Raw genomic sequence first — 20,476 nt, 5'->3', positions numbered from 1 at the left:
TATGTCTATGAGTCTTATCCTGTTTTGTAAATATGTTCATTTGTGCCATTTTTTTAGATTCCACATATAAGTGTTATCATATGGTATTTGTCTTTCTCTGATTAACGTCACTTAATGTGATAATCTCTAGGTCCATTCTTGTTGCTACAAATGGCATTATTTCCTTTTTATGGCTGAGTAATATTCCATATTATATATTCCAATATTCCATATATATATACACACACATAAACCCCCCATATCTTCTTTATCTAGTCATCTGTTGATGGACATTTAGGCTGCTTCCATGTCTTGGTTATTGTAAATAGTGCTGCTGTGAACACTGGGGTGCATGTATCTTTTTGAACTGGAGATTCCTCCAGATATATGCCCAGGAGTATGATTGCTGGATCGTATGTTAACTCTATTTTTAGTTTAGTTTTTTAAGGAACCTCCAAACTGTTCTCCACAGTGGGTGCACCAATTTATATTCCCACCAACAGTGTAGGAGGGGACCCTCTTTCTCCACACCCTCTCTATCATTTTTGGACTTTTTAATGATGGCCATTCTAACCAATGTGAAGTGATACCTCATTGTAGTTTTGCATTTCTCTGGTAATTAGTGACATTGAGTATCTTTTATGTGCCTGTTGGCCATCTGTATATTTTATCTATATAAGTCTTATCCATTCCACTCTTGATGAAAATTATTTTTTATAAACTTTCTTACACATATCTCCTGGTACACGTGTGGCAGAAGGCCTGAAGGGTATACACTTAGAGGTGGGATTTTAAGATGAGAGCATATACATTATTTAACTTCACTAAATATTACCAAACTTTTTCAAAATACTTATACCAAATTCCAGCCCCACAAGAAGTGGATGAAAGTCTCCATTGCTCCACATTATTAACAAACTTTCAAAATGGTCTAGTTTTTAATTTTGAGCCAATCTGCTGGATAAGAGATAGCATCTGAAAGTTTAATTGGCTATTCCTTGATTCCTAAATGCAATTAAGCAGCTTTTTTATGTCTTCTTAAATTTTTTTAAAATTATTCCTATTCAGGGAAATTTCTGCTCATTCTTTGGTATGTATTTCTACTAAGAGATGGCTTTTTCTTGTTAGTTCATAAGAATTCTTTCATATTCTAGAGTTCAGACACTAATCCTTTATCAGTTACACATATTGCAAAAATCTCCTCATAGTCTATGGGGTTTGGGTTTTTTTTTAAAGTCATGTTTATTGAAGTATAAATTATATAAAGGAAAACTCACCCTTTTTTAGGTGTCCAGCTTGAAGAGTTATGACACCACAAGAACATTCAATATAAAACAGTTCCTTCATCCCAAATAGTTTCTTCATGTGCTTTTTCATCCATCCTGCCCCCTCTCCCAGGCTCTGGCAACCTTGATCTCTTTTCTGTCACTCTATTTCCAGAAAACCATAAATATACTCAAACAGAATGTAACCTTTTGAGTCTGGCTTCTTTCACTTAGCATAATGCTTTTGAAAAATCCAGGTTCTTACATGTATCTGGATTTTTTTTTTAATTTGCTAAGAAGTATTCTGCTGTATGGGTACCCCATGAATTGTTAATCCACTCATGACTTGGTGAACTTGGGTTGTTTTCCAGTTTGGGGCCATTAATAATAAGTCTGTTATAGGCATTCACATACAGATCTTTGTTAGGACATTGGTTTTCACAAATGGAGTTACTGAGTTGTATGGCCAGTGCATGTTTAGCTTTATAAGAAACTGCTGCACTGTTTTTCCAAGTGGCTGTACCATTTCCATTTTGCATTCCCACCAGCAAAAGCGTGAGACTCCCAGCTGTGCTGCATGCTTGCCAGCATGTGCTGGAGATTTATTTGTTTGTTTTTAGGCATTCTGGTAAGTGTGTCAGTGAGAAGCATCTCACTGAGCTTTTAATTAGCATTTTCTCATGACTAGTGATATTGAACATCTCTTCTCTGCTTATTTGCCATCAGTATCCCTTTTTTGATAAAGTGTGTCTTAAAAATTTTGCCCACTTATTGAGTTGTCTGTCCTATTATCAAGGTGTAAAAGTTCCTTACACATTCTGGATAGAAAATCATTTATTAGATAAGTGTTCTGCAAATATTTTCTCCCAGTTTATGGTTGGCCTTTTTTTTTTTAAACAAGTGATGTTCAAAGAGCAAAAAGTTTTTAATTTTGATGAAATCCAACTTTTATTTTATAGATTGTGGTCTTTGTGTCCTGTCTAAAAACTATCTTCACTTGATCCAGAGCCACAAGATTTTCTTCTATGTTTTATTCTACAAGTTTTATAGTTTTATATTTTGGTCTATAATTATTTTAAGTTAATTTTTGTATTTGGTATAAGGTAAAGGCCAATGTTAACTTTTTGTATATGAATATCTAGTTGTTGCTGTGCCTTTGTTCAAAAAACGATCCTTTCCACATTGAATTACTTAGCACCTTTGTTGAAAAATCAATTGTCAATCTGTGAGGGTCTATTTCTGTACCTCTTTCTCTATTCCACTGAGCTACATGTATATATATATACCACAAATCTTGACATGCAGTAGTGTATCCTGAGAACTTGGTAAACTCACTTACAAATTTAGTAGCAGAATTTTCTAACAAATGATCATGTTATCTGTGAGTAAAGACAGTTGTGTTTATTCCTTTCTAATCTGTACGTTCAAAAGTTTAACCAACTATGAAATTAGAGGAAACAGTCCCTACAAGAGATCACCCTTGCTTCTGACACCAACTACAGACTGGGGCAGTTCCCAAATCCACCCTCAGGTTCAATAATTCATATAGAAAGACGCATCAAACTCTGAAAGCTATTATACCCATGGGTACAATTTATTACAGGAAGAAGATACAGATTAAAATCAATCAGGGCAGAAATGCATAAATTGGAGTCTGGGAAAGTATCAAACACAGGTCTTTCATTGTTTTCTTTTGTAGGTTCAGGATAGGTTACTTTCTTGATATTGATGTGTAATAGTTTGCTGTTCCCAGAGAAACTCACTCCTTGTTCAATTTTTATTTTTATTTATTTATTTATTTTTTTGAGGAGGGGTAGGCTCCATAAGGCCTGATTGACTGAATGACTACTTAATCGAGCTTAGTCTCCAGGCTGACTGAGATGATGTGACCAAACATCCCATCCTGAATCACACTGTTGGTCTTTCTGGTGTGAGCAACTCCCACCCTACTTATATTGTTAGAATATCCAGTGTGACCTAAGCTTTACACCACCCACCCCAGGAAAACAAAGATACTCTTTCCTGTGGAGCATGAAATTTTGAGAGCTTAGAGGTTACCTCTCAGAAGCTGAAGACAAAGGCCAGTCCTCTTTGGGGGCAAAGTTACATTGTTTACTATGTAGTTATGCCTTTCCTTTCTTTTTCTTCTGTTACTGCATAGACTACAGCTGCCAGTGCAAGACTGAATAGAAGTGGCAAATGTAGACATTCTTGCCTTGTTCTTAGACCCGGGCTTGATCTTAAGGAGAAAACATTCAGTTTTTTACCATTAAGTCTGATGTTGGCCACGGAGGGTTTTATAGATACCTTTATTCAGTTGAGGATGTCCCCTTTTCCCCTCGTTTTCTTAAGTTTCTGACATAAATATTCAGTTTTGTTAAAAGTGTTTTCTGTGTCTCTGAAGATAATTAAATGTTTTCCCTTTTTTGCCCATTAAATTGGTGACCTGATTGATTTTTGTCTTCAAATTTTAAAGTAAAATTGCATTCTGGGCAAGAAACACACTTAGCCATGATGATTATCCTTTTTATATATTATGGGATTCAACTTGCTAAAATTTTGTTAGTAACTTTTGCATATGTGTTCATAAGAAATACTGATCTGTAGTTTTCTTTTCTTACATTTTTTTTCTTCTGATTTTGTTGTGGGGGGATGCTAGCTCCATAAAATAAAATGAAAGTATTCATCCATCTGCTTTATTTTCTGGAAGAGTTTGTGCATAATTGGTATTATTTCTTCCTTAAATATATGGTAAAATTCACCAGTGAAGTTATCTGAGCCTGGAGTTTTTGGGTTTTTTGCTTTTGTGGGTTTTTTTTTTTTCTTTTCTTCTTGTTTTTGTAGGAAGGTTTTTTTTAACAATTCCATTTCATTCTTAAATACAAGGCTATCATATTACCTATTTCTACTTAAAAGGGCTTTGGTAATCTATCTTTCAAGTAATTTGTTTTCTATCTATGTTGCTTCATGTTTTGGCAAAATTTTCTCTGATTTTTCTTTTCAGGTCTGTAGGACCTCTAGTGATGTCCCCTCATCATTTCTGATATGGCAGTTTGTGTCTACAATTCCCTTTTATTTTTCTCTGATCAGTCTGGCTAGAGTTTAGTGATTTTTTTTTTAAGAACCAGTCATTTGTTTCATTGATTTTTCTTTCTTTTTTTTTTCTTTTTGTTTGTTTTGCTTCTGTTTTCGCTTTCTATTCCATTGCTTTCTGCTTTTGTCATTATTATTTATTTCCTTCTTCTCATTTTGGGTTGGATTTTCTCTTCTTTTTCTGGTTCATCTATGTAGAAATGGAGACTTTCTCCTTTTCTTGCATAAGCATTTCGTGATCTGAATGTCTCTCTTACACTATTTTAGCAGCATACAAAAACATTGCTATGTTGGGTTTTCATTATAACTCAGCTCAAAATGTTTCCCAGTTTCCTTTAGTAATTTCTTCTTTAGTTCATGAGTTGACTCATGGGAAGTGACTTGTTTGATTTAGAGATATTTGGAGCTAATCTAGATGTTTCATTTTTGTGCATTTCTAATTTAATTCCTCTGTTCCTCTCTTGAGAACACTATATTAAAAAGTCAGAGAAGAAAACAACCATTTTTTACTATCTTATTTTTATATCTTTTGAAATTTACAAGTAGTGAATATGATATTTTGTCTTTTTCTTTCAGCTTAGCTTATCTTTGTTTTGCTAACCAAACATAAATTGAAACTGTTTCTTAATTCCAAAATAAATCTTAGTCCAAGTCAGCTAAGTGCTTAATTTAACTATATTTATTCTCACATATCCATTTTAAGAGATGTATATTTTAAAATATATTTCTGCCATTACTTATGACACCAATGTTTCCAAGTAAAACAGAAGGAAATTTCCTATTTGTTTTTCCAGTGATCAAACTTGCTAAGTTAATATCCAACAAGTGACCACAGTTTATTCTCTAAGATACTATTAATATTCTTTTTAACCATTTTGCAAAGTAAAGCTCTATCCTCCAAATAATCAGCAAAAAATATTTATTCCAATACTTAATTTTTCAAGGGACAAACAGCTACTATGTTGAAAATCCTCCACATTCACTTTTCAGAAAATTCTAATTTTTTTTTTTTTGGCCAGTGGTGTTTATTCCAATATATTTTATCCAACAATTCTTTTGTTTAAAAATTTTACTGTTTTTATAATTTTAAGAACAAATTAAAATGAATTTATTTCTTCAAATGGGGGGGAAAAGGTGCCAAGAATTGTTTCATTTGTTTCAAAGCCAGATCATGTCAACACTGTCTTTAAGCAGATTTACATGTCATTTCTTGGTACATAGGATTAATTTAGCATATGTCTACAGAGAAATAAATTTCTCTGTAAGAGACAGCACATGAAGTATTGAGCTAATTAAGAGCAATAAAATTGTGTCTTTGATAAAAAATAAGATCCTACTGCATAATGCAAGGAACTATATTCCGTATCTTTTGTAAACTATAATGGAAAAGAATATGAAAAATAATGTATATATACACATACACACACATATATGTATAACTGAATCACTTTGCTGTATATCAGAAACTAACACAGTTTACAAACTGCCTATACTTCATTTTTTTAATGTCCAAAAAATTCTTTAAAAAATAGAAAATAAAATTTTGTCCTTGATAAAATAATCAGGATTGAGTGGATTTATGTTGAGAGACTGCAATCAGGGATAACGGTGGTCTACACAGACACTGCCTACAGCAGGGAGAGCCAACCTACACATTGTTCTTCCATACCATAAATGATAGACTTTGCTATTTGGGACTAACAGGGTTTGTGAACAGGATTATGAAAATAAAACTTACACCATACTACCAAATCACCAGATTTGAACTCCCTGATCGCATATAGACTTTAACTTACCAAAAACCGAATTTCTTGCTTCCCCTTAAATCCCTTTCTAATGCCCAGTGTTACCACTGAGTACCCAAGTCTTATTATTTGCCAGTCTCAGTGGAATATCACTTAATGTGGGGACTATCCAGTAAAAGTTGTTAGATTTCTGCACTGGCTGTACTTTCTAGGCTCACTGTTGTTTACATTCTTTTTTCTTCCTCACTTGCTACCTTATAACTGAAAAAAAAAAAAGACTCTGAAAACAACAAACAATGTTTCACTTATTTAGTTGGGGATTTTCAGAGAGCCATTCTTTGTCATGGTTTCCCCAGATTTGAAAAGGTCTTAGAGGGTAGAGAGTGGATTTTTGTGGGCCATCCTTTTTGAATTTTCCCCATGCCCCATGATAGACTGTGTATTTCTTTTTTTTTTTTCTGATTAACATTTTTTATTATAGTATTTCGTTTTAAATTCATTCAAGACAAAAAGGAAAAAACAGAGACAGTGGTCCCGGCGGGAATGCACGACTTGTTTAGTTTACAGCACAGACTTCTTCTCTTAATGGGAATTGTGCTCTTGGTTTCAGCAATAAGTGAAGGGGAGAGATCTTGAAGTTCTGAGGGCGGTGCAGGGCGTCCACGTTAGTAGGGGTTGAAACGCCATCATTGGATGCTCCAGGTTGGAATGCTCTTCCAGTCACCGTGGCGTCCTCCTGCTGCTGGCAGGGGCGTCACTTCCAGATCTTGAGGAAGCTGTCCCAGGACCCCGCTGCCACGGCCATCCCGTCGTCGTCCACTCCCAGGCAGCTGATGCGGTTGTCACGTCCCGCCAAGACACCTGCCCGGTCGGCTTTAAGCGCATCCCAGACGTTGCAGTTGAAGTCATCGGACCCGGCGAGCAGGAGGCAGCCGCTCTTAGAGAAGGAGACGGACATTATCCCGCAGATGATGTTGTGCGAGTAGGTCATCAGCTCCTGGTCCGCACGCAGGTCGGACAGCCTGCAGGTGGCAGCATCCGAGCCAGTGGCAAAGGCGTTGATGTCGGACTCGTGGCCGGTGAAGGTTTGCCGGCACATCCATTCTTGCACGTCCCAGAGTTTGGCTGAAGCGTCGCATGCATCAGAGACAGAGTCTGCTGTCCGGAACAAGAGAAGGGCTCATAACGTCCCCAGTGTGATTTTAAAATCACACTCGATTTTAATCAAATCAAGTCAGAAGGGGGGATGTGGCATAATAACAAACTGATCTACAAGCAGAGAATGTTTAAGTATCATCCCAGAAGGCTGTGCCCTACACTTTTTATTGTTGTTTATTACGGATGGATGCAAAGGGCTTTACAATTTAGTAACATTTCTGTGTGTTGTCAGTTTAAAAAATGTACTTCTTCCACTCACCCCTAGAAGACAACACAGCCAAATTATCTTTGACCAAAAGCATTTAAGATGTTTTCCAATCATTTGTGGTGTGTGACACAGAGTTTTATCATAATTTTCCAGATGAAGAAATAGAGGCACACTGAAATTAAATTATTTGCCCTAGGGTCAGAATTTAACCTAATACACTTTGCTTTCTGCTTTTGAAAGAGATTACCCAGAGGGAGAAGAAAGGTAACATATGAAGTTGCAAAAGGCTGTGCTAATTATAGGTACTCTCAAAAGGGCATTTAAGACTTTCTGATCACCAAAAGAGATGTTTTCTACTGATGGTATCTGAAGGTCTGCAAATTCTTTCAAAGCTACCTTTTACCTAAAAACTTTAAGAAAGCATTATTTGGGGGGAATTATCCTTTTAAAGATTATATTAAAATAATGATTTGATTTGCAATCAGCTTTTAATATGAAATAATGCCACATACTGTATTTCATTCATCAACTTCTCCATTTCTAGATATAAATTACAGGCAAAACTATCTATACATCAAGTTAATATCCTATTTACATGATTCCACCATTCTCTCATTCTCTGTCTTTCTCCTCTCTCTCGTGCTTTGGCTACTATAGCATAACTCTAGAGCTCGATTAGATCCTGGCCCTGTGAGAGGTATGGCTCTGTTAATAGAAAGTCAAAGAAGCCTAAGAAGGAGAAATATACAAGTGACCACTTTTCTACTCTGAAATATTTAACTAGAAACTGTATTTTGTTACAGAATTCTAGATTTTTATCCACAAAAATGGCCTGTTTCTTGATATGGCTTAAAGCACAGATTATACATCCTACACACAACACACACACACACACACACACACACACACACACACACACACACACACTAACACAGGATCTATAGATAGATGTCTCTACTTATACATGTACAGGTGAAACTATCCATTTCAGCTCAGGAATGCTCTCTGCTCTGCCCCTAGTGACCTAGAGAGGAGATGCTATAAAATAGTCAACCCCTGAGCTGGAGACCAATAACTGAGATGTTTTAGACCCCTACCTATTCCTTTTGTGATTGTCTTGAACAAAACTTTTTCAATACTTTCTTTACTTGTAGGCAATATTTATTCAAATAAATGGACAGTCACTCTTTCCTGCTGCTGTTAATGTACCCCATACTAGCGAAGCATTTTTCACACGTGCCGACACCGGAAACTGACATAACATTCCATGTTTCAGAGTATCCCACCCTCCCCAGATTGTTCTGCCCATTCATAACTGGGAGCCAGAAGAGGAGCCCCGGAAAGAGGAGGGCGTCGGACCACTGGTGGAACATATTTATGAGGTAGCTGTTGTCTCTGTTGAAGTTGTGTTCAAGCTTTATTCTTATGCTCTTTACTAATAAGCTCTTCATAGCATTTTAAAAGATGCCAATCTAAGACCTGAGCTGTGTATATACTGCCTAGATTTGTGCTGTTATACCATCATATTGTGGGGGTGGGGGGTGATAGGCTGTCTTGTTAAGTAACCACTACGTGGTCCCTTGTTTTTCAGTGGTGAGAGCCATTCTAGAGTGAGAAACAGTTTATCTTGTTACTGTTCTTTTAAAAATGTTCTTCATTTCCTCTCTTTTAACGTTCGGACAGCCTAAGTCTAAAATCGACTGGCTCCCTAGACTCATTTTCCTTCTTCCTACATTTTCAGATACTTAAAAAAACCCACCTACCTCTTAAACTAAAGGTCACCAACCAGAAAGTACCAGACAGAGAAAATTGTATGGATTATTCACTATTATACAAAAAAAATGCATATATGGGTGGGTGGTAGATAGATATGAATAATTTTACTGTTTGTTCAGATAACCCAAATCAGACATGAATATCTTATTCTGAGATTTGAAGTAATCCATTGATTTTTCAGAAGCAAACCAGCAGCTCTCATAATAAAACCCTGATGATCTTTTCCCATCTTAAATTGTTTAGGGAAGAGCTTTGTTGACACATTATCTGAATCTTTAAATTTGTTTTACAGTTAGAAACCAAGATACAGTAAAGGGTTAATTTAGTAATTGTTCTTTTTTCTTTTCTTTTCATTTTTTAAATAAAGTAAATGCTATCAGTGGTGACAGTTATTCCTCTTCATCTTCAAGAGATTAAGAATGGAATTTTGGTGAAAATGATGTTCCAAGCCATTTTCTGTTTGAGGTTCCTTCTTAGTTAATGCCTTCTGCCCTTTTCCTATGTCATGCATGCCGCTGACATAATAATTCTGACTGTGACTTTCATCTCAAGCTGTAAGAGATATGAATAGAGCTCTCTAAGGTTAACAGTAAAGCCATTTCCAAACTGATGAGCTGTTTACATATATGGGAAAGAAGCTCCAACTCCTGTGCAGTGTCAACATGAAAACCCATTATCTACCCAACCTGTGGTCCAGGATCAGAAGCCCTGTCCGAAGCTGGATCAAAGCTTTGGCTTAAGCTCTTTTGATAACAGAAGGATAGCAGTTCCCAAGGTCACTCAGTTTAAGAACCTCACTGGAAAAAAATACTGTCAGTTTATTAAACCTTGTGTGCACTATTTTGTCCTTAAGAATGGGGAAACTTTAAAGTTTGAAAACATTCAAACTCAGTCATTCTCAGGGAAGCCCTGCTTCTAATAGGAGCAAAAACCAATCAAAAACTTTTAGAGGGAAGAATCAATAATGCCAAAAGGAATCACTGAACATTTCTTACAGGCCAATCTCACATCTCAAAATATACTGTCATCACCAGATGCCACGTTGCTTTGAGAATGTGAATTAACTGAGCCACCTAATGTGCAAAACTGATTATAAATTGTTTTATGGATCATTGTAATTGTCGGAACTACAGAGGGAGGAGAAAAAGAACACAAGGTCCTGGCTAACATTGAAATGAATTTTCAAAACCACAATAAATTGAAATACACAATGTTTTTCCCAAGCTGTTTTGTGTCCTGTGAGTACAGGATTCTAGTGTTCAAAATGCTCATCTCTTTATGCAAAGTGGCCTTTCTTTCCTTGAGATTCGCTGATGAAAACAGAAGGAGCTCAGCTTTGAAATGTGCGCTTGAACTGTGGTGAGCCAGGGACCATCTTTGGTATTTGCTGGCTAACCATTTTCCCAGAGGGTGAGAGAGAGTACATTGCATTGTGGTTGCAATAGACAAGTCAGTAGTCAGAAAAGAGGCAGATTTCAACATAAAGAAAGAGTAATAACCAGGTTTAGAAAGCATCTAGTTAAAATGGCATCTCTAGCATTGTGATTAAATTAATATGAGTTTAAGGTAAACAGCACAATGATCACACATGGTTAATGTCATCTTTGCAAAGGAACTCTGCCCTTAGGTTGAACAGTCTTGTCTAAGTACCAGGCCATCTCACTTACAGAGACTCTGTCTTCCTATTTTCACAGAGTCCAGATGACTTAGAACCAAAAATCCATGCTTTTGTAGAATGGGTCCAGAGTATATGGAGTTTAATTTCATCTTGCTGCCTCGTGCTGTATCATTCCATGATGTATTTGTTGCTTTTAGCTGCACAATATTGGACCAAGCACCATCAGTGATACCCTTCTGGAGGTGGGCTGGCCATTCTCTGCCCGAGACGAATTTCTCCTTTACATTTTTCATATTCAAACTCTGGGACCTCTGCGATGTCAAACAAATCCTGGTATCAACCCACGGGATATAAAGGTAAGGAGCCTTGTCTAACCAGCAGCTTTGTTAAATTTTTCGTGGTAAGGAGAAAAATACAAACAGTGGCTTGTAAAAAAAAAAAAGTTGGGGGGAAGTAATTATGTTTACTTCAGTGACAATTGATCAGATCTTTTAGTTTTAGAATTAAAATGCCAGCTTTAACTTAAAATACCCCTCCTAGAAAACTTAAATTTCTCCCAGTTTTATTGCTCATGGTAACCTGTCATTCATTTAGCCTATTTCAGTATTACTTTTTGCATATGGTTTACCTATGTAAACCATATATAGGTTTGTGTAGGTAGCACAACCCAACCAAAATCATTAATAGACCCCATGCCATGTTTTGGATAATTTGTACAAAATGCTATTTATGAAGTCTTTTTGGTATATTGCTGAAAGACATAAGGATCTTTGCCTAAATGGGCTTTTCCAGGTGTTGCCAATAGCTAGTGATGAAATATGATAATCTACCAAATGCCATCTCAGTGCCCTGAGAACCCCCAGCATGGAATTTTCAGGGACCTAGCTTATAGAAGAGCCTAGAGCAGCAGGGCTTCTCACATTCAAAAGCATATCTGAATGACCTGGGGTTTGTTAAGATGCAGGGTCTAGGGCAGGTTCTGAGCTTCTGCCTCTCTGCCAGCCCCCACCTGATAACCAAACTGCTGGTTTATGAGTCACACTTGTACTAACCACGAGCTCAGACGTCCCCAGAACTGATCTTGTCCAGATAAAGACCCAAATCTGGCTTTGGGTTCCTTCTGAGGAAGAAAGAAATTAATGAGTGTAAGCCCTCGGAAATGTCACATTTGAATGAAAAAAAAATCTCTTGTTAATTAAATGTTGTCTTCAAAAGAGAACTTCATTGAAGAGTGAACACTCTTTAGGACCAACAGAGACATGGTGTCTCCATTACAGAGGATGCAGAGGGCAGGCAGGCTTTGGGAAATATTAATTCGAGCATCCGGGATGCAGGTCTGCCTCTGCTTTAGAGCAGTGGCACTAGGGCACTGATGTCATGAAAGAATTTATTTTTCAACCCAATATGCCTTCTATTCAAAGAGAGAAAGACTAAAAGAGGGTCCAGTATTCATGGATTTACAGGGCAACAAGTTCCCTTCTTTATGGGAAAATAATAAATAAGGCCACTTGTATTCCACAAAATTATTTAAAATACTTCCTCTCTGGCATCCTTCTTTTTTCCCCCCTATTTCCTCTCTCTTTGCTCTCTGCGATAATTTTAATGTCTTCCAGGACAGTAGCTTATTATAAAATGGTATCTTCAAATGTTAATGTATAACATCTAAGTGATTAAAACTTTGACATCTCCTGTTCTGTAGTTAGCATAGACCCTATTTCAGTCCTTAGATTCTTGGAGCACATGATTATGCAGAAGGTTTCTAACTCTTTGAGTGTAATGCTTAGTTTATATCTGACATTATTTATATATGTTTGTATATATTGTGTAACTTGTATAATGTGCACTATATTGGTTGTGAAGTTTTTTTGCTTTTTTTTTCTTTGTTGCAATTTAACAATCATTTACAGTGACTGGAACAGTGCCAACACATAACTTTCCTTAAACATTGACAGATTCGTGCAAACTGGATCAAAGTATATACCAATTATCTTCATTCCCTGCTACCCAGTAATTTCTTAAAGTGTAGACTTATGATTAAAAATCTCTCTGAGGCTAGTAGTTTTCAAAAGGCAACTTAGTTATGCTCATTTTATAAAGCTCAATCTGTAGAGACTGAATGTAAGATTTGATTACGGCAGAAAGTAAATAGCATGCCAAAAGTAATTATAACAGTTCGTGACTTCCTGAAATTCTGAATTCATGAAAATTTTGGAATGTTACTACTTTCAGATCTCAAGTACTTTTACCTGTATTTAACAAATATGACTCAGAGTCTAAATGAGGTTTTTATCAATAGATTTTTAAAATAAATAATCAGCATATGTTTTTACATCAGTAACTATAAACACTTGAGAGTACTTGAAAATTATTTTCCTCTTAAGATATTAAATAATTTCTTGGCAAAGTCACTATTAATTTACTTGGCAATTTCTTTCTTTCTGATAGTGAAAGGCTAAACAGCCTATTCTCTGTCTTAAATATGAATTGGAAATTAGTAAAGAACAAATTATTTATTATGTCTTGTTATTGTCAAAAGAGTAGTCTGGGTGGGTTTTTAAATCTAGTATCAATTTCAAATTCTTGCATCAAAGCTAACTGCTATGTTTTTAAAAATTGGATAGTTATTTTTTTAATAAATATGATAGTATTATTTTTAACCATCTAATTATTTTTTAACTTAGTTCTTTAACTGAGAAACAGAAAGAGGGTAGATCTGGTATAAGGAAAAGGGAGGCAGAGATATATTCATATAGGCAACATTAAATCACAATATTAAATCTTACCTACGGGGTGGACTAAGATAAAATTCCTTACTGTTGGGTTGTACAATTTTGTATAAGTAGAGTGATAGGCAGTGAGTACCTCTTAAAACATCTGCATCTGTGTGTAGTACATTTTCTATCAGTCTTTTCTGAGGATGCTCCAGTCCCCACTGGACTAGCCGCCATAATGCCCCAACCATGTACCTGTCAGAGGAGGAACTACCACCTGGACTTCCTGAAGTCTCCTCTGGAGGATTTCCAAAGCTCCCCACCATGTTTTCCTCCTCAGCCACTGACTTCCTTTCAGCAAAATCCCTTTCTCTTATGTTCATATACAGTTTTTAGTCAACTTCTCCCTCCCATATATATATTCTCATTTTTGCCCACTTACCACTGAAAATAGCTTCCTCCCTCACTGACTCTTTCCAACTCTCATGATTCCTAAGTAAATTAGCTTATGAATCAGAAACCATCAGAGTTTCTTAGAAATGTTTTCCAGGCCACCCTCTTTAAGGACCAGTGCCACCAACTCTAAAACCTTTGGAATTCCCCAGATACACTCTGCTGAATCTCCACGAGGCTTCCTTCTAATTAAATCTATCAGCATTTAATATAACGTACTTAATACAATAACTTTTCTATTTTTTTTTTAATTACTCATGTAGCAGCCACCCTGGCTTAATTTTTTTACTACAAATACTTAGTTTTATGCACCAAAGTTATATTGTGGATAAAGTAGGTTTTCTTGTGGGTTGGCCTGAGAACTGAACCGCCATGGAAAACATCATTTCTAAAGTGAAATGTATTCTGAGTGCCAAACATCTAGCCTAAAACCTTCTGAAATACAACCCGCCTATAAATTGAATATACATTCCAAATTCGACTCTCCTCACATAAGCCTCAAAGCCCGAATAGGCCTGATGGGGTTCAGTTCTAACAGAAATGGGTACTGTTTGGTTATCCCGCCCATCACCCTAATGTCCACAAGATTTGAAGAGCAGACACTGACTGCATCTGAAAGCCACCACCAGATTCATTCTGTAACCTGTGGCTGTTTAAGGAGACAGTGGGCGAAAGGTCTCATTTACATTCACTTTATTTGTTGCCCCAAAGCAAAGCATCAATAAGTAAATTAGGGTTGATGAGCATGGAGGTCACATTCAAAAGTCTGTGAGGTTTAGATTTTTAAGGACTTGCCTTATCTTAGGCTTCATGGAGATTCACTGAGCCGGCTTCATGACACTGTTCAAATGTCCGAGGATGGGGGTGGATGGAAGCCCGGGTAGATGATGGGGTTCAGGAAAAGCTGACTGAGGTGCCCACCCCCTCGCGGTGCCCAGCTCAAGTGTGAGGGCGTGGCACTGCCCCGGGAGTGTGTCACTCCTGCTTTCACTTTTGCCCTCGAGTGAGAAGGTTGCTGTCTTGGGTTTTCTGTTCCTCCTGTGATAGTTTTACTCCATTTCTCTGTCTTTTGTAAATTTCAGGGCATAAGTAGATGGCCATGAAGGTTGTGCCTCCAGACTTCACGGTCCAGGTCAGGGACAGTGGGTTTTAATGGGGCCATTTCCCCACATCCTACCATCCAAAACATTTTGAAACATTCAACTGTCTGCAACACTCAGACCAATCCATTAAATCTAATTCATTCCAGATCCTTCTTGGAATAAAATTTTAGAGTTTGGTAAAGTATTTATCAATTATTCTAAAGGCAGTAAAATAATGATTGCAAACTACTAATTTTCTTATTTTGGTGAACTCTACCCTGGGGTTTGGAAAGCCCTTCAAATAGGCTATGATCTCTAGATAAGATAAAGTTGATAAAGTAAACACTATTAAGGAATGAAAGTTGCATGAATAGTAAAGGATTTTTTTTTTAATTGGCAAGATTTCATCAGGGAAGAGCCAAGTATGAGATGCTGGGAGAAAGGGCTACAGATTTTAAGACTGTACCAAGGAGGGGAAGACAAACAAGGGTTCAAATTCAACCTATGTTAAGATCACAGTACAGTGCTCTGGTGCTAAGTTCAAGAAAGGAGAATCCAGAGATAAAAATGACTTGTCAGGGACTGGACTAGGTCAACCAATAGCAAAGAGAGAAAGACAAGCTATCAAGAACTGTCTTTGGAGCCATGGAAAATAGGAGGTTACAGCTGAGAACTAGTCTCTTGAACAAGACCGTTCCCACAGGAAGTCTAAATTACAACCAGATACTGCAGACATGGGAAGCAGAAACACAGAAACTGGTCATCAGTGGGTATAGCTCTGCAAATTGTTTTTTTTAAATTAGTGGGCCGCAGACAGTGGCTTGGCAAATTTGCATAGTTTTGTCTTATCCTTAAGAGAATTTTTTTCCTTCAAAATGGCCTCCACGGCCTTACGGCTTCTTGTTAATTCAGAATGCAGGACACTTTTACTTCCTAGAACAGAAGCTCCCGGCCCAATTCAAATTCTTTCTCTCTCTTTCAGGCTCCCTCCGATAAAGGAATTTCATTCACTTTTTACTTATAATACTACCAATTCTCAGCCACCAACGACAGTATCCTTTCTCTTCACATCGTCTTCTCTTTAAGATGTCTTCAAGTTCTCGTGTACATTTCAGAATGTAAAAATGCACGTCCAGCAATTCAGAGAAGCTTCCGAATCACCAACAGAGAGAATGAATCCTTTTAGTTAGGCTTTGCATGAGCTTTTCAGGAGGTTCAAAAATAAGTGTGGCTTTTTTCCCTCCCAGCAAACCTGTAACATTTATGTCTTAAATCAAATGACATGATGGACTGACTCTCTGGACTTGTCTCTGTTTCAATTGAATTACAAGACACAGAATCACTGAGAGAAGGCCACCGCCTCTTGTGTAGGAGAAATATCTGAAGTCCAACTCAAATTGCAAACAAGTTTAAAAAGATACTATGTGTTGCATTTGTTTGGATTCACAGAGCTCTGACTCTAATTTCACCCAGCTCTTTTCTTCCAAAGCTGCATTTCCAACTCCATTGCACATTCCAGCCACACACCATCCCTTTAATCCATAAATTTAAGCCTATACTAGGGTGAAGAGTTTGGTGAAGATTTATGAAAATAGAAAACTGTCAGAATCAGAATCTGACTAGCAGCTGGGGAAGAAGCCCTATTTACTAATAATCCTTTCCCTATTGCAGAAAGAAGAAACTTTTGTATTTGTTCTGAAGAAGATACATTGATGTTTACAACCAACTTCTTTCTCGTAGCACTTAGCAAATTATCCACTGAACTGAAAGTCTGCCTAATAATGAGCGCTAAGAGGCCAGCCTCCCTCACCCTAAGGATTTCAGATTAAGGGAAAACATGACCTGTGGATTCATGAGCCATTGTGAAACAGGCTGCAAAAGTTCATCTGGAAAATAGCCTGTAACTGTTGTTTACCTTTCTTGGATAACTTCTACCTTGTTTTCTGTTTTGGGGGTTGGTTGGTATTTTTGCTTTTTGTTTTGTTGTTTTGTATTTTGAAATAATTTCTGGAAAGCCATTTGTGAGCCTTGCGAAGACCCTCACAGGATGGTGTTTGAGTGACGTTCCTCTATTTGTGAAACAAGGTCACGAAAAGAAAGAAACTTGTTTTATCGCCTCCTGCTTCATTCATTCATTCATTCTCTAGCTCAGACCAAGACCTGTGTTTTACTGAGACCACTTAGAAATATTTGTGAGTAATCGCAAACCAGTGACCACCACAGTAGTATGTGTAATAATTTTGTATACAAGCTGCATCCGATGTAACCACACGGGAAGTTGAAAACTTTTCTTCTCTTTGGGCTATCATTTTACTGCTGCTATTACTTCTACCACTGCTACAACTACTACTGCTGTTACTAACCACTACTACTATTAGAGGACAACGACTTCAGAATAAAGAAAGATTCCTTAGTTCTTTCTAGCACCTTGGCTCTATAGTTTGGTTACCTACAAAGAACGTATCTCCCAGTGACCTATAAAAAAAAAAGAAGAAATTGCACGTGATAAATCTCAAAAGAAAAACTACAGAAAGACAAACACATGTACACAGAGCATGTGACAGAAACGTACAAGGAAATCTTAAATTTTAATTCTACGATTCTGAATTTTCTAAGTTCAAGTTTTAATTTTTGCTATAAAGGCTTTTCTGTCAGATCCTCCATCACTCAGTGTCCTTGAGCTAACTCGTGGCCTATCCAGCATTGTCCTGGAATGTTGCAAAGTCCAAGGGCTGACCCTCACCTCACTCCCATACACTCATCACCCCAGTACTTTAAACATCACCTGTAGCTCCCTTACCTCTGAAATTTTCAGTTCAGTGTTTGAGACTCCCAATTCAGTCTCTCATTTTTGTATTTTTCTTACTTCCTCCCTCCACTGGACCTTTTCTTCCTGGATAGGAAAACTTTCTCTCAATCAGTTAACCCACCCCACTCTAAAGACTGCCTTTGGTCATGCTTTCTTTCCAGCCTGGAATCCATGATGAGTTGTCAGAACATTCTTTTACAAGCTCCCTTACTTAACCCCCCTTGCCCACTATCCTTTGCAAGTCTCTGCCCTGACAATCCTGATCGTGCACAGTCCGGTATTTTGGCTTCTCTACCACTCAGCCTGGGGGCACCATTACAGACTGATGATAGGACGTGCTCACTGGGTAGCCAGGATCTGCAGGGTTCTCTCTGCTATCTGATGACTCTTCCCTCCTGTTCTCCTCATTGGCATCTCCAGACCTTCACTACCCTCCCTGTGCCTCCTATGCAGTCTCTCTAGCATCACTGCTACTAAACAGGTGAGCTTAAAGCAAAACAATCTTCAAATGACCCATTTCCCATTCCAAATCCCTCCCCACCCCACTCCCACCCACTCCAGTCATCTCTCCCTCACCCTCAGCTGCTCTCCAACACTTTCAGAAGAAAGAGCATTCTTCCATTTCCAAGTTTAACTTTTCTGCATCAGGCATTCCCCCTGCTTCCTTTATCTTCAATCTATAATATCATTATCATATCTAAAACATAACTAGCAAAACTTCCTTAACATCATCAAAACTCCACCACTGGTAACAGTTAGATGACTATTCTAAATAGTCCTATTTCTGATATATAATGTAAGTAAACATCCATTAAAAATTTTTATTATATATGCAATTTGTATCTTGCCTTTTCCCCTTACTAAGATCTTGTATCTTTCTAAATTACTCAATAGCTGTACATAATCATTTAAAAAAACTGTCCAGTAGTCTTCTATATAAATGGCATAATTCATTTAACCAGTAACCTCTATATGACCATAAAGTTTTATGTTACTGTCTCTTGTCTCCATTATGAATAGCTGCTAAGAATATTTATGTTTTATTTTGTTTTGATTTGGTACTTTCCTATGTGAAGGACAAGGCTGCATCTCATCTCTTAGCCATCAGGAATAGTTAATATGAAAATAGGATTGAGATTTAATTTCATACTTCTAATAATTATCCACTTCTCTAAACCCATTCATTCTTAAGCTTCTGTGGTTCCGTTCCCACATATACCAATCCCTTGCTCAGGAAAAGGCAACCATAATTTCTTTTTCTTTTTTTTTTTTAATTGAGATATAATTAACATACAACATTTCATTGGTTTTAGGTGTACAGCATAATGATTTGATATTTGTATATACTGAGAAATGATTACAGTAAGTCTAGTTAACACCCATCATCTCACATAGTTACAAATATTTTTTCCCCTAGTGATGAGTTAAGATCTATTCTCTTAGCAACTTTCAAATATACAACACAGTATTATTAACTTTCATCACCATATTGTACATTACATCCTCAGGACTTATTTATCTTATAACTGAAATTTTTACCTTTTGATCCCTTTCACCCATTTCACCCATCTCCCCACCTTTGGCAACCACCAATCTGTTCTCTGTATAGATAAGTTTGGTTCATGGTTTTTTTGGTTTGGGCTTTTATTTTTTTAGACCCCACATGTAAGTAAGATCATAAAGTCTTTCTCTGACTTATTTCACTTAGCATAGTGCACTCAAGGTCCATTCATGTTGTCACAAATGGTAAGATTTCTTTCTTTTTCATGGCTGAGTAATACTCCATTGTACATCATTGTATATGTATACCGCAATTTCTTTGTCCATCCATCCGTTGGTGACCTCTTGGGTTGTTTCTGTGTTTGTTTGGCTATGGTAACTATGCTGCAGTGAACATGGGGGTGCAGGTAGCTTTTCGAGTTGCTGTTCTTATTTTTTTCAAGTAACCATCCAGAAGTAGAGTTGCTGGATCACATGTCCATCATTTCTTAAGTGACAAGTTCAATGAATCCTTTTAGTCCTCATTTTTCTTTATTTTTCCTTGGGATTTAACATTTTTTTCTTGCTTCTTTTTTATTTTTCTTCTCCCTTTTGGTCAATCAAGATTCTGAGTCTAGCCTAGGCTTAAGGGGAACATGAGACCTCACCTCTCAGTAGGAGGAGTAGCAAAGAATCCTCAGCCTATTAGCCATGTATTTTTGCAACTTTCTTTTCCTTAGGCTTCAACAGAATCATGCTCTCCTGGGTTGTCTCCTCCATCTGATTCCCCCCTGTCTGACTTTTCCTGGAGGATCTTCGTCCTCTTTTTTCTGACATTTGCTGGAATGTTGTATGTGACTCTTGCTTCTCATATGACATTTTCTCATTGGGCAACTCAGACCAGTCAGCAGGCAATGACTGTACAGCATAATCAGTGCTGATGGAGAACAGAGCCATCATCTGGAACATCAAACAGGCCTCAGAGATGTACAAGGCATTGGTGCAGGGCAGGAGTGGAATGTGGTTCTGCTTGCGGGAGAGCAGGATGCTGGGGGCTCTGGTTGAGAAAGGAGGCTGGAGCAGCAGGCAGAGGTCAGGAC

General features: G+C 37.3%; 1 protein-coding gene and 1 pseudogene across 2 annotated transcripts in view; one reads left to right on the top strand and one right to left on the bottom strand.

Moving 5' to 3' along the window:
- The window catches only part of ITGA8 (integrin subunit alpha 8), a 173,623-nt gene that overhangs the window by 128,293 nt on the left and 24,854 nt on the right, over nt 1-20,476 (top strand). Inside the window, exons 24-26 of one of the 2 annotated variants that reach the window (XM_072954989.1) lie at nt 8,725-8,830; nt 11,040-11,198; nt 16,760-17,514. In XM_072954989.1, the coding sequence (XP_072811090.1) occupies nt 8,725-8,830; nt 11,040-11,198; nt 16,760-16,801 (307 nt within the window). In that variant the 3' untranslated portion in view covers nt 16,802-17,514. Of the gene's footprint in view, nt 1-8,724; nt 8,831-11,039; nt 11,199-16,759; nt 17,515-20,476 lie in introns of those variants that run through there. The other variant, XM_072954988.1, reaches the window with a different exon arrangement.
- On the bottom strand, nt 6,627-7,281 carry LOC102541312 (guanine nucleotide-binding protein G(I)/G(S)/G(T) subunit beta-1 pseudogene; annotated as a pseudogene).

The sequence above is a fragment of the Vicugna pacos genome, chromosome 35, assembly GCF_048564905.1.
Source record: "Vicugna pacos chromosome 35, VicPac4, whole genome shotgun sequence".
NCBI classification, from domain to species: domain Eukaryota; kingdom Metazoa; phylum Chordata; class Mammalia; order Artiodactyla; family Camelidae; genus Vicugna; species Vicugna pacos.
This window is presented reverse-complemented; position numbering and strand designations above follow the sequence as displayed.